Source organism: Epinephelus moara, chromosome 8 (genome assembly GCF_006386435.1).
Source record: "Epinephelus moara isolate mb chromosome 8, YSFRI_EMoa_1.0, whole genome shotgun sequence".
Lineage (NCBI taxonomy): Eukaryota > Metazoa > Chordata > Actinopteri > Perciformes > Serranidae > Epinephelus > Epinephelus moara.
In genome coordinates this window covers 44,699,435-44,713,924 of record NC_065513.1, presented here as the reverse complement: position 1 = coordinate 44,713,924, position 14,490 = coordinate 44,699,435, and the positions used below count along the sequence as shown (strand labels likewise).

Genomic DNA, 14,490 nt, shown 5'->3' with positions numbered 1-14,490 from the left:
TCTAAAAGCAGTTATCAGAGTTATGGCCGCAGCGTTTACTTCAAACCTTCATGTTAAAATATCTCGTTTATCTCGTCCATGATTGAAATCTGCTTTCACAGCTCGCTCAATCACGCCGACGTTTCAAAGTGACGATTTTGGTAAATGACTATAATTAATCCTCCTGAGCGTCGGTTTGAGTCCCAGCGGTGCCGGGCCCCGCTCTTTGATTGACAGCTCTATTTTTAAGTCTTCCTGTCGACGACAGGAAGCGGAGCAGGAAGGAAATGGGACGTGACGGCTGCTGATGTGATGATGGACAGTTTGTCCTCGTGTCCTGCGGAGACTGAAAACACTCTGTTCATCCTGACGAGGAGCCTCTGAGCACGGCATCGAACCTGGACAGGAGACTAGTCTGTAGACGGTGGACACTGCTGATAGCTTTGTCCTAATGTGGTGACAGACTGCAGGTCCTCACAGGTTCTTACAGGTCCTCATGAGTCCTCACAGGTCTTTACAGGTCTATACAGGTCCTCACAGGTCTTTACAGGTCCTCACAGGTCCTCACAGGTCTTTACAGGTCTTTACAGGTCCTCACAGGTCTTTACAGGTCTTTACAGGTCCTCACAGGTCAGGTCCTCACAGGTCTTTACAGGTCTTTACAGGTCCTCACAGGTCTTTACAGGTCCTCACAGGTCTTTACAGGTCTTTACAGGTCCTCACAGGTCTTTACAGGTCCTCACAGGTCCTCACAGGTCTTCAGAGGTCTTTACAGGTCTTCAGAGGTCCTATATATGTGTGGTAACCAAGAGGTCTGTCTCCTCAGGTCCCAGATTTTCTCCTCTGATGAAACTGTTTGGTATCAAAGACTGAAGTTTAATAAACCTTCAAAATAAAACACTGATCAATAAAACAATTCACTTTATTTGTCCTCAGTTTAATCAGATTCATTGTGACGTCTGTTTGACCATCAACACACACGTGTGTTTTTATTCAGCCATAAATGAAGCGTCCACAGTTTCTGAGACGAGAGCGTCTGATCAGCTGCAGCGTCAGGTCTGAATCTTTCTCTGGATCGCTCTTCCTCACTGATGAACACTCAGATCCTTCTGTGACACCACGACGTAAAAATACTGAAGCAGCAAAGTATGAAAAGTTAAAGTCGTGCAGACTGTTCATTTAATATTCATGTAATATTATTTGTTATTTTGACTTTTTGATGAGCTGAAGCTTATTTATATTGAGCTGTTATATGATGCATCATATCATTATAATAAAGTCTGTCTGTGACCTGAACATGTCACATGATGCAGTTAGAGGAACATTTCTCTGACGTGTTCCTCCTGACAGGACACATGTAGTCAATTCACTCTGCTGCTCTCTGCAGCCAAACAAAGAAAATATTGATTAAGCTGTGAGTCAGAGAGACGACCTGTCTGATGACATCATTTTATTTTATTCTGAAATAAATTAAACAAATAACCAAAGGTAATGAAAACACAGAAATGTGTGTGTGAAGTTCACTGCTGATGTTTTTACATTTGTTCCTTTGTGTTTATGAACCATCAGCTGATCATCAGACTTTAATTCTATCAGCAAACATTTTGATTCATGTTGATGCTTAAAAAAAAACACTTGAACAAATGAATGAGTGAATGTGTTCAGATCCTCTGATGCAAAGTCAAATAATTCATTCATTCATTTATTTTATTTCGTTCTGTCTAAAAGAATATCTGAAATATTTATATTTGAGTTTTTCACAATAAAAGGGAAAGGGAACCTTCCAAAATAAAACCGGAAGCTCCTGCGCACGGCAAAAAATAAAAATAAATCAGCTGTGAAGGGGGCGGGTCTTCCGTGACGTAGCAGGAAGAGTTCCCAACGCGTGTTGGTCTCTGTGAGTTTCACGGTGAGTTTTTATTTTTAATTATTTTCTGTGTTTTGTTTGTTTTTCTTCACTTCATGACCTGAAGTTTGTTTACAGGCTGACCGGAAGTAGCCGCTGTTAGCTTGAGGCTAGCATTAGCTGCTGCGCTAAAACAGAGTCTGAGCTACACACACGTGTCTGTGTCTGTGTGTGTGTGTGTGTGTGTGTGTGTGTGTGTGTGATGAGCTGATGTTGTTGTCGGTCACTTACACACACCAGTCTTCCTGCAGCTCATCTTCGGCTTATTTACGATGTTTAAAGTCACAGCTAACGGTGCTAACCAGGCTAGCTGCAGCAGACTGTACGTCCCGCCAGACTGCAGCCAGAAAAGAGTCATTTTAAGGTGTCGTCACGTGTCAAACAGTGAAAGACAGGTGACAGAACAATAAAACTGAACCGTGAACACATGGACGAGGCTGCTCTTTAATTCGGCATAAATGAATCAAATGTCTGGTTTGATGAATTTATAGATCTGTGTCTGATGTTAGTTTGTTCCACAGAAATATTGAAGTGATTCATTCAGCTTCGTCTTAATCATGTTCTGCTCATTCACACTGCGTTACAGAGTCCTGGTGTCTCAGCACAGCAGTGTGTCACAGTTTAAAAGCTCCTCATGTTCATGTGAACTCTGGATGCACCACCGTGTCTCTGCTCTGTAACATCTGTAACATCTGTGTGCTTACAGTCAAGTAAAAGCTGCTGAGTCATGATTTATTTTCTGTGGTGCTCACAGGTGACTTTGCACTTTTTTTGAGTGAAGTTTGGTTCGAGTCTGAAGTCGCTCCGATCGTTTGATCTAAATGTCTCTGACTGAGTGTCTGTGTGTACTCACAGCTCTCACCTGTGTGTCTGTGGATCAGGTGTGTTGATGATGTCATCAGCAGAGGACCAGCTGTGTCTGAACATCAGCAGCAGTTTCTCCTCCTCTTCATCATCATCAGTGAGGAGGAAGCCTCTGACTGCTCAGCAGAGATGGGCCAGAGTGAGTATCAGACTGTTTATCATCATCATCACTGTGACATTACATGATGACATCACATGATGACATCACTGTGAGGTTCGGTCCATACAGAGTTATTGATATGTTCTTATCTGTGACGGCTCACTGACAGTCTGAGGTGGGGTTTTAGGTTTATGCAGTTTTGGACTTTTTATTTAGAAAATGAAAACGTTGATTTTATTTCTGCTGTTTGTAAAGTTCAGAGAACATGATGAATGATCACATGATGAATGATCACATGATTATTAATGTGTGAGTTTATGTTTGACGCTCAGAAGAAGCAGAACGCAGAGAAGAGGAAGATCAGCTCCTCAGAGGAGGAGCAGAAGAAGAGAAGCTCCTTTAAACAGAGGAGACTGAATGACACAGCAGAGGAGGAGGAGGAGGAGGAGGAGGAGGAGGTGCAGACTGAAGCTCCACCTCCTGCACATGCTCAGGTAAATACACCTGTCAGAGTCCTTCTTGATCTGTTGAAGGTGAGTTTGCACCATTACCATGCCGCCGTACGCCTGTGGTGCACCGATTAGGCGGAGTCTGTGTTGTAGCCGCCAGATCTGCTGCTTAATTTGAGCAGTGAGAGCGGCGTCTATGTCACCATGACAACACGGCTCATACAAACACGAACACGTCAGTGAAGATTAATAAAACAGAGAACTGATGATGTCATTGTGGCTTACAGAAAATCATACTGTGACATCACTGTTAATGCAGGTAGTTATTTGTCCACCAGTCGAGCTGCCGTGGTTTTTCTCGACTTTGTTGTTTGTTTGGTCAGCTGACAGTCATGTGGTCGCTGCCGCTGGCGGACACATTACGTATACACAGCTCTCCTGGCGCACGCCGGTACACTAAGCTGTTGTGTTTAAAACCAAACGATTGAAACCGTGTGGACGCGAGGAGACGGAGACGTGCAGACTTGTTGTTAATGAAGACACGTGTTCGTCCGATTCTGTTTTATTGTCGTCATATTATAATAATTATCACCTTGTTATAATCACCTTCTGAGCAGACGGACAGGAGGACACCACAGAAGAAGAAGGACGGAGTGAGAGAAACAGGAAGGAGCAGCATTCACACTTCCTCTCTGTTCAAACACAACCCAGAGATCCCAGAGATCAGCAGGTACACAGCTCCTCCTCTGATTGGTCCACACTGCTGACATCACTGTTTGTCACACGTCTAATCAGTCGTCTCCTTATTCTCTTCATTCATTCGTTCATTCCTCCCCCTTCTCCTCTTCCTCCCTCATTCATCCTTTCTTCCTTCCTTCCTTCCTTTCTTCCTTCCTTCCTTCCTTCCTTCAGACCAGTTGTTTCCCAGTTAAAGGAGAAGATTTTCACCAGTGACTCATTTTCGGACCTGAACCTGCACCCACATCTGGTAACACACCCACACACACACACACAGACTCATGTTGTTTTGTTGTGTATTGAAATCTGTGATGTTTTCATGTCTTGAAAATAAGGTTATAATGAACGATATGTGTTCTGCACTCTGATTGGCCGGTTTCTGTCCACCAGGTGGCGACACTGAACAAAGTCCTGAACGTTTCCACGGTGACCAGGTCAGTTTAGACACACATCATGTGACGCAGAGCTCTGATACCTGAAATGTCTCCGATACTGTGACACTGGATCAAATGTCTGCGAGTCGACGCACCAATCAGATTCCTCGTTATTAATGAATAAACCTTAACGTAGATTCACACCTGGAGATCATCTCTTCTTCACTGCTCTAAAAACAGCAGCCTACACCAACATCATCCACCTGCAGAGGCAGAGAGACACCGTTTAGTCGTGTGCATGTGCGAGCTCAAGAGGGCGGGGAAGCTGTCAATCATTTTTAATATGGCCAATCAGAGGCTCACAATCCCCTGCCAGTCAAAAACGTATCAGTTTGTAATTCGGCCAATCACATCACAGCAGTGGGCGGAGTCTGCTCATACCTCTGTACTAAACACTTCATGTTCTGAGTGCACTAAGAACAGCACAGGAAAACACAGTGTACTGCTGATGAAAGTCCTGTGTGGAATGACGGACACTTCTCACCCTCACCGGTCGCCATATTTGTGACGTAGCAAACGTCTCATCTTCTGACATGGCGGCTGAAGACAACAAGGAGCCTGAGCTGGCTACAGTGAACACCGCCGTGTTATACAGATGTTAGTTTGTCATGTTTTTACACTAAGAACCAAAACTGTTGCTGAATAGAAGCCGTCAGTGATGTTTGTTGGGTCTGTGATGATTTGGTACCATGAACAATAATGTGAGTAGCTAACGTTAGCTTCGCTAGCTAGCTAACGTGCTCCTACCTAAGGCAGCACATTTTCATCAGCGTTGACGTTGAGGCATGATAATACTCCACCTTGTGTTTGCTGTTCACCGCTTATAAAGAAGACAAAGAAGAAGAGAGATTAGAAAAAAGCTGTCGTCACTTCCTGTAAGAGCAAAACAGCAGTGTGTGATTTGAGACAACACGACCCTGCTGAAATCAGTGCACCACACAGGAAGTACGTAGTGTACAATGTGTACTACACTGATATGCACTAAGCAAGTATGAGATTTGAGACACTCAACATTTTAACTAGCGAGCTATGCTAACACTAAATAGCATCCGTGTATCAACTCCGAGATCGTAATGGAATATAGTAACTTCAACCACCACAAGAGCATGTGTTCTTAGTTTAAATTATTGGACAACGAATCATCGTTATTTGTTTCTGGCTGCCAGTGTTAGCTAGCATAGCTAGCACACTCGCTAACAGCTGAAAAGTTGGTTATATATACTTCAAAATGTTGATTCAAACTAGTAGTAAAGTTTCCTGTCACTATAAACAGTCAAATGCAGATGCAATGCTCACCCTCACGTACAGTGATCTAAACATAAAACTGAGGGTCTGGTACTCTGGTGTTATGTCTCTGTAGGGTTTACCAAGGAATTTAACCCGACTGATGTCGTACAACAGTGACAGTAATCTTTTCACGTCCACAGAGGGTCAGTGGTAAACAGCTGTTTTTTATTTATTTGTTTATTGGACCCGATGGTGTCAGATCGGTGCTCCGTATCAACTGGTAAACAGGTTCAGGTATCAGAACGTCTCTGTTTAAAGGGACAGTTCACTGACTCACTTCATTTCCTTTGAGATGAACTTTAACCCCAAAACTCTGTGTGTGTGTGTGTGTGTGTGTGTTCAGTGTTCAGAAACAGACAATTCCAGTTCTTCTGTCGGGACGAGACGCTGTGGTCCGATCTCAGACGGGCTCAGGTGAAACACTTTATTCATACCTTACTGACTGTAGAGATTATATACATAAAGATACCTGAAGGAGACGCGTGTCTCTGTGGACAGTAGATTATAAGATGACTCTGTCCTGGGGTCAGCAGTTAAATGTTGGGTACTGACTGTCCTAAGATCAGCTGTGTCTCTCAGTGTGATGACTTTACACTGTCGGTAATGGAGGACGTGTGTCTCTGCAGGTAAGACGCTGTCCTACGCCGTCCCCGTGGTCCAGAGTCTGCAGGCGCTGCCGCAGAAGGTCAGCAGGTCGGACGGTCCTCTGGCTGTCGTCATCGTCCCCACCAGAGAGGTTCGGTCTGATAACACACCTGTCCTCACCTCTCCCACCTGTTGTCATCCTTTATCATGTCTCTCTAACTTGTCTGTCCGTCTGTCCCTCCGTCCATCAGCTGGCCCAGCAGACGTTTCAGATCTTCCAGAAGCTCCTGAAGGTAACACAGAGCTCTGATCTGTCTGATGTTAATGTTAGTTACTGACTCAGGATCAGAAACACTGACTGTAAGGAGACTTTTATTGTGAAAGAGCTGCAGGAAGTGATGCGTTAATGACTGACTCAGGTGTTTCTGTGTCTCTGCAGCCGTTTACCTGGATCGTCCCAGGTGTGCTGATGGGAGGAGAGAAGAGGAAGGCAGAGAAGGCCAGGTACACCACCTGCTCCTCATCCTCACCTCACCTCCTCTTCCCCTTCTTCCTTCTCCTTACCTCTTCTTCTTCTTCTTCTTCTTCTTCTTCTTCTTCTTCTTCTTCTTCTTCTCCTTACCTCTTCTTCTTCTTCTCCTTACCTCTTCTTCTCCTTACCTCTTCTTCTCCTTACCTCTTCTTCTTCTTCTCCTTCTTTTCCTTACCTCTTCTTCTTCTTCTTCTTCTCATCTCTTCACCCCTTCCAGTCCTCCTCTTCCTCCTCTTTGTGTCTCCTCACCGCCTCCTCTTCCTCCTCCCATCCTTTCTGTCTAAAGAGCTGACAGTGGTTTTAAAGGTCCTTGAGGAGGCTCTAAGGGTCCTTGAGTAGGTTCTGGGTACCTTGAGAAGGTTCAAGAAGTCCATGAGGAGGTTCTGATTGACCTTAAGAAATGTTCCAGGACTGATTCAGGAAGTGTTCGAGGTTCTGGAGAACCTGTCTGTGCTGCAGAGTTCATCTTTAGAGATACTTAAACGTCAGTGTGTGGTGAGGACTGTTGGACTGTTGGACTGTTGGACTGTTGGACTGATGGACTGATGGACGTGTCTCTTTAGGCTCCGTAAAGGAATCAACATCCTGGTGTCGACTCCTGGACGTCTGGTGGATCATATCAAACACACCCTGAGCATCGCCTTCAGCGCCGTCCGTTGGCTAATCCTGGACGAGGCCGACCGGTAACTCACACGTTCATAACTATGAAACCTTCTGTTGATATGAAGGTTATTAGCAGTAAAGTGTGACCTCAGTGTTTAAAACAGGAAGAAGAACTTTAACTTCCTCTCAGTGACACAGATCTGTCTCTTTAAATGTCCTCTGTGTCGTCATAGTAACAGATTTAGCTGTTTGAAGCTTGTTAACATTAAACAGAGGAGGACCCAGAGCGGAGCCCTGAGGAACTCCACCTCACTGCTGTTCATTCTGACAGCAGGAAACTGTCAGCTGAGCTCCGTCAAAGCTCCGCCCACTCAGAATTCATGTTGTTATAGAAACAGGAAGTCGATTTTAGCGGCATTGAAAACATGACAGGACAACTTTACGGGTTTTAAACATTTGCAAACAAGTTCGACAGAGATTTCTGTTAACTGGTGATGATCTGAACTTTAATTTAACAAAGTGTGTGTGTGTGTGTGTGTGTGTGTGTTCAGGACGTTGGATCTGGGTTTTGAGAAGGACCTGACCGTCATATTAAACAGTCTGAACTCTACAGGACCGAGCAGACAGAACGTCCTGCTGTCAGCCACACTGAGTCATGGTAAACACACTGTCTATCTGTCTGTCTGTCTGTCTATCTTTGTGTGTATCTGTCTGTCTCCAGGCACCTCACGGTTACAGTTCAGATGGTAACGATTCGATAATAAAACCATTATCAAATTTTTTCCCCACCCCTAGTCCTCAGTGTGGGCGTGTCCTCAGTGTGGGCGTGTCCTCAGTGTGGGCGTGTCCTCAGTGTAGATGTGTCCTCAGTGTGGGCGTGTCCTCAGTGTGGGCGTGTCCTCAGTGTAGACGTGTCCTCAGTGTCTCTACAGTCGGACCTCTTGCTGTGTTTCAGGTGTGACTCGGTTAGCAGATGTTTGTCTTAACGACCCGGTCAGCATCCACGTGTCTGGCCCCGTCCCCTCTGACCTCACTACCAGCTCGGCTGTGACCTCTGACCCCAGCACAGCCAGCCAATCAGAGAGCTTCGCTGTCCCAGAGGCTCTGAAGCAGTTTGTGGTGGTGGTTCCCAGTAAGGTCAGACTGGTGTGTCTCGCTGCGTTCATCCTGGACAAATGCAAGGTGAGCGAATGAAACGCACACCTGGCTCAGGTTTTTTTCCATCTGCAGCGACCTGATTGGTCGCCAGCAGGTTATCAGTAAACGGTCTCCATGACGACAGACTGTTGTTGTTGTTGTTGTTGTTGTTCAGTTTTCACAGAACAACAAACTCATCGTCTTCCTGTCGAGCTGTGAGGCCGTTGAGTTCCTCCACTCTCTCTTCACTTCCGTCCTCTCCGGGCCCTCCACCAATCAGAAGCTTCGGCTCAACTTTGTGCGTCTCCATGGCAACATGAAGCAGGAGGTACGACCGCCGTCTGACGTTTCTCTGCTCCTCACAGTGTTGTCTTGAGCAGCTGCAGTCAGTGTGTGTTTGTTTTCTCCACCAGGAGCGCTCAGAGGTGTTCCAGCAGTTCTCAGAGTGTCGCTGTGGCGTCCTGCTGTGCACGGTCAGCGCTCCTCTTCATCATCACTAACCATTGTGATGTCACGCTGTGTGTGTGTTCTCATTAAAAACAAGATTGTGTGTGTTTCAGGACGTCGCAGCCAGAGGTCTGGACCTGCCTCAGGTCACCTGGATTGTTCAGGTAATTATTCACTTCCTGCTTCAGGCTCATTAATACTCAGTGTTAGATCCGTACGCTGCGTTCAGGTCGTCTTGGTTTGTGAATGTTTTCTGAAAGCGTACGGATACAGACGAGACGGAGCAGAACCAGCAGAGGCCGTGGAGGCAGCATAGCGTAGTTCAAGCGAGATTCGACCAAAGAAGACGAGAAGGAAATATAAGAAAGTGATGTAATGAAACAAATCAGTGATAGAGAGGCAGGAAGTGATGCCAGTGTCAATCATGGCCAAACATCGAATTACAACTCTGACATCTGCCACGTGATGTCACTGGGCCAAAACGACGTTTTCCCATTGACTCACAGGGTGAAACCTGAACCGCAGTTAGGACATGAGAACCAATCAGAGAGCAGGATTCTCAGTGGGTGTGGTTTGTGAAGTTCTCCTGAACACTCCTTCAGTTACTGCGTAATAACATCTGTGTGTGTGTGTGTGTGTGTGTGTGTGTTCACAGTACACTCCTCCGACAGCAGCAACAGAGTACGTTCACCGTGTCGGGCGGACGGCTCGTATCGGAGCGAGAGGAAGCAGCCTCCTCTTCCTCACCCCCGCTGAGACCGCCTTCATCAATGAGCTGGCCAATCACAACATCAGGTCCGTTGACTGTGAACCAATCACCTTCAGACAGCATTAAAACGTGTAGAACACCATGTCACTGACATGTAGCACTGTCTCAGTACCACCACAGTACTGGTTCTACTGGTGGTACTGGTCCAGTGTTTCTGGTTCTGACGGGGGGCGGGTCTTGTTGTGTTTCAGCCTATCAGAGATGAAGCTGCAGGACATCCTGTCCAGTCTGATGTTGGATGACACCTACAAGGGGCGGGGCAAATATTACAGTGAGGTAAGACACCTTGATTCTCTCGGACTGAGCTCCAGAGGTCTGAAGGGTTCTGACACGTCTGCACACGTCCTCCAGGTGGTTTCAGGAAACGTTCTCCAGGGTTTTTAGGTTCCTAGTGTCTGTGTGAGGTATCAGGGTCTGTCCAGGACTCCTGAAAAGGACTTCACTGATGACTGTGATGTTTCAGGGTCTCACGTGGTTCTAAGTACCTTTTTATTGGGTTTCATTGGTCCTTCAGGGTCCAGTTACAGCCTTGAGTGAGGTCATGTGGGGCCCCTCTGGGTTTTGAGTTGGTTGGTGGGGTCTGTCAGGTGGTTTACACGGCTTTGAATCAGGTCCAGGGTCTTTGGGGGCTCTGATTGTCCTCCAGGGTCCACTGGTGCATTCTTTAAAGGTTCCAGTTGTTTAAGGGGAGTTCAGGGTTCTGTGGTGTTCTGAGGGTCTTTGGAAGGGTTCCAGGAGTTCTGCTCTTCTGAGGGTGAAAACATACTGGCAGTGAACGCTGCGTCAAAAATATGCCCCTGTTATTTTCAGTGTACAGCGCCACACTGATAGCAGCTAGACGTACGTCAGTGCTTCTGGACGCACCGCCACTTGATGCCACTGTCCTGTTTCCAGCCTCGCCACTCGCTCTCTGCTGTACAGACCAGCTCCTCACCATGGATGTATACAGAGAACTCTGTTGCTGTGTCTCGTGTGTGATGAGGAATGGATGAGAAGAGACTCGTTGTTGAGGTCGAGACATAACCCGAGTTAAACGACCCACAGTCCCGTCATTATAAAGACATAAAGATACTTCCTGTCGAGTCACAGCTCTGGAGACAAACCAGCTTTGATGAGCAGCTGTCCTCACATGATGTGAAGCTGATCCAGAGGTGGAGGAAGGACTGATCTTTCAGGAAAAGTAGTAATTACCTGGCGTGGTCACATGTTGACGAGCTGCAGTCCGACGTGTCCAGTGTGTGCTCAGGGTGTCATGTGACGCGCATCACATGACGCGCCACGGTGGCACCAGCATGTTTTCACTGGGTTATTTTTGATGTCGCAGGTCTTTAAGTAAGTAAACTGTATTTATGTAGAGCTTTCAGTGACAGAGGTCACAGAGCGCTTCACAGGGACATTATAGAACAAGAAAGGAAACAGACAACAAGTGACTGAGTCAGCCAGGGTAAAAAAAACATATAATTCAAAACACACAATGTGAATGAAACGCAGATGTGGTGCACACACCCGTCTGAACAGGTGCATCTTTAGCTGCTCCAAAAACAAACCAGAGTCAGCAGACCATCAGAGCGTGGCTACGGCCACAAAAGCTCGATCACTACGGTGTGAAGGTGAGTGTGAGGGACTGACAACAGTCAGTGACTTCCTGCTGGGTCAGGAGTGACGTTCTGTCTCTGAGTGGCTCTGGTGTCTTCAGAGGACTGAATTCATCACTAACATGAACCAACAGGCAGCTGAGAGTCAGACAGTGAAACCACCTGCTGTTCCTCTGATGCTGAACACAGTCACTTTTAAACACTTGTTCCTGTTTCTGTGTGAAGACCTGAACGTGTCGGAGTCAGACTGAGGAGCAGCACAACAAAGGCTCCGAGTATAAAGACGGTACAATCAGCGGGGGTGTGTGTGTGTGTGTGTGTGTGTGTGTGTGTGTGTGTGTGTGTGTGTGTGTGTGTGAAGGATCAGTGCAGACAGACTGACTGAAGCTGTTAGTACAGAGACCTGATGAGTCCTGCAGCAGCTACAGACATTCAAAGCAACCTTTATTTAAACACAGTTTCACAGCTGCAGAAGAAGAAATCAGCGCCGCGCTCAGAGGAACCTCAGCAGGATCAGGGTCTGTCCTCAGTCAGGGTCTGTCCTCAGTCTGGGTCTGTCCTCAGTCTGGGTCTGTCCTCAGTCTGGGTCTGTCCTCAGTCAGGGTCTGTCAGAGAACATCTTTACTCTGCTCGTCGCCTTGTACTGAAGGTTTTATCATATTCACTGTTACCTCTGGATGATGTAATTGAGTCTGTCTGTCTGTCTGTCTGTCTGTCTGTCTGTCTGTCTGTCTGTCAGACTTCCAGCAGAGCCTTGGAGCAGGAGACCAGAGAGCGTGCGACGGTCCTTCAGACGGAGTTTGAGAACTTCGTCCACTCAGACGCTCAGTCAGTGCAGAACGCCAAGAAAGGTGCGTCACCTTTGCTGTTTGTTTGTTTGTTTGTTTGTTTGTTTACTTATCTGTATACTCATCCCCTGTTGTGTGTCCCTCTGATGTCATCAGCGCTGCAGTCCTTCCTGCGGGCGTACACCACCTACCCCACCCACCTCAAACACATCTTCCACATCCGCTCCCTCCACCTGGGACACACCGCCAAGAGCTTCGGCCTCAGAGACGCTCCGCAGGGCCTGAGCACCACCAGGGGCCCCTCACGCCTGTCACGCCTCGGGGCCAAGAACCACCACAAGAACAAGAACCACAACAAGAACCACAACAAGAACCAGAGCCAGGCCGGCAGTCCGGTCAAGAACCAGGACAAGAACCAGGACAAGAACCAGGACAAGGAGGTCAGCAGCAGGAAAGGAAAGAGGTGAGTCTGCTCTGCGCGTGTGTGTGTGCGTGTGTGCGTGTGTGCGTGTGTGCNACAAGAACCAGGACAAGAACCAGGACAAGGAGGTCAGCAGCAGGAAAGGAAAGAGGTGAGTCTGCTCTGCGCGTGTGTGTGTGCGTGTGTGCGTGTGTGCGTGTGTGTGTGTGTGTGTGCGTGTGTGTGCGTGTGTGCTCGTGTGTGTGTGTGTGTGTGTGTGTCTGACACGTCTGTGTGTTAATGTTCATTAACACACACACCCTGCGGAACTGACGGACAGTAATACACACACACACACACACACACACACACTCCTGTGCATAATTAAAGCTGTTGCTCCCTTTAGTGTGTGTGTGTGTGTTGTTGTTGTGTTTGTTGTTGTTGTTATTAGCAGCTGCTCCTCACGGCGGGCCTGTCTGGACATGGCCTGACCACACACAAACACACACACACACACACAGACAGTGGTCAGCAGAGACATAATTACCGGTGTGTGTGTGTGTGTGTGTGTGTGTGTGTGTGTGTGTGTGTGTGTGTGGTGCGTTCAGGTGCTCCTCATGTCTGACTACACGCAGTCACACAGATTCTACATATCTCATATTTGTAGACGTTGAGTCATGGAGCCGTTCACTAATGTAACACGTGTCATTAATGAGCTGCAGGACGCATTGGTCACAGGTCAGAACGAACATGCGTGACGTGAACAGACGTGTTCATTTGAGCTCCACAACATCCAAACACAGATTGACTGTCTGCAGCTCCGGAGCCGTGTTAGAGACTTTAGACTCAAACTGTTGATTTGAACTAGTCGTGTATAAAAATTAAACTTTGACTGAGATATCTGATGCATTCTGGGAGTCATAGTCTCCTTCCTTCCTCCTCACTCCTCCTCTTCCTCCTGGTCTGTGTCCTGGTGTTCAGGTTCTCTCGGAGGGAGCTCAGCCTGGTTCGCTCAGAGTTCTCCAGCGGGTTGGACGGACGAGACTCCAAGAAGAAGAAGAAGAAGAAGAAGGAGACGTTTGGTCAGTCAGGAGAAGAGGAGTGATGAGGAGGAGTGATGAGGAGGTGCAGCAGCTGGAGTTCCCATGAGCAGAGGTGACGACCTGCAGACAGCTGACTGAGACATGACAGACTCTTTACAGGACAAACTGAAGACGTGTTTTTACTGCTGAGTTCTTCAGAGTGATGTCATCGAGATGTTTCATATAAATAACATGTTTTTACTGTTGGAGGATTTTTTCTTTGTTAGAAAATAAAATGTTATCTGACCTCATCAGGACTGTCTCACCTCACTCTGCAGGTAGACAGGTTCATCTCAGCTGAGCTCCGTCAGTGTTTGTTTGTCTCTGACAGGATCAGACTATGACTCTGAGTGACATCATTAATGAAAGGATCCCTACAGAGACAAGATCTGTTGGTTTCACCAGAAATCACCAAACACACCAGACTCAATTTAAATAATCAGTCATTTTACCATCATCAAACTCACCTCAGTCACAGTCGACAGAAACAAAATGAAACTCACAGAAACCGTCTCAGTTCATCCTCTCTGTTCATCCTCTGTGTTCATCCTCTCACTGTTCATCCTCTCACTGTTCATCTTCTGTGTTTATCCTCTCACTGTTCATCCTCTCACTGTTCATCCTCTCACTGTTCATCCTCTCAGTGTTCATCCTCTCACTGTTCATCCTCTGTGTTCATCCTTTCAGTGTTCATCCTCTCAGTGTTCATCCTCTGTGTTCATCCTCTCAGTGTTCATCCTCTGTGTTCATCCTCTCTGTGTTCATCCTCTCTGTGTTCCCTTTCTCTGTTTATCC

General features: G+C 46.9%; 1 protein-coding gene across 3 annotated transcripts; it reads left to right on the top strand.

The window, feature by feature from the left end:
- Positions 1 to 1,818: 1,818 nt before the first annotated feature.
- ddx31 (DEAD (Asp-Glu-Ala-Asp) box polypeptide 31) lies at positions 1,819 to 13,944 on the top strand. Of its 3 annotated transcripts, none has more exons than XM_050051942.1 (21): positions 1,819 to 1,888; positions 2,741 to 2,888; positions 3,182 to 3,343; positions 3,916 to 4,028; positions 4,211 to 4,286; positions 4,427 to 4,470; positions 6,101 to 6,171; positions 6,384 to 6,493; positions 6,594 to 6,635; positions 6,782 to 6,846; positions 7,438 to 7,557; positions 8,029 to 8,135; positions 8,433 to 8,659; positions 8,790 to 8,942; positions 9,028 to 9,087; positions 9,175 to 9,225; positions 9,717 to 9,856; positions 10,022 to 10,106; positions 12,165 to 12,276; positions 12,370 to 12,676; positions 13,595 to 13,944. In XM_050051942.1, the coding sequence occupies exons 2-21, from the start codon at positions 2,775 to 2,777 to the stop codon at positions 13,716 to 13,718; spliced, it is 2,283 nt and encodes a 760-aa protein (XP_049907899.1). In that variant the 5' UTR covers positions 1,819 to 1,888; positions 2,741 to 2,774; the 3' UTR covers positions 13,719 to 13,944. The 3 variants fall into 3 exon arrangements, with proteins under 3 accessions (XP_049907899.1, XP_049907900.1, XP_049907901.1); XM_050051943.1 differs by having other exon boundaries at positions 1,824 to 1,888; positions 2,767 to 2,888; XM_050051944.1 differs by having other exon boundaries at positions 1,857 to 1,876.
- Positions 13,945 to 14,490: the final 546 nt, after the last annotated feature.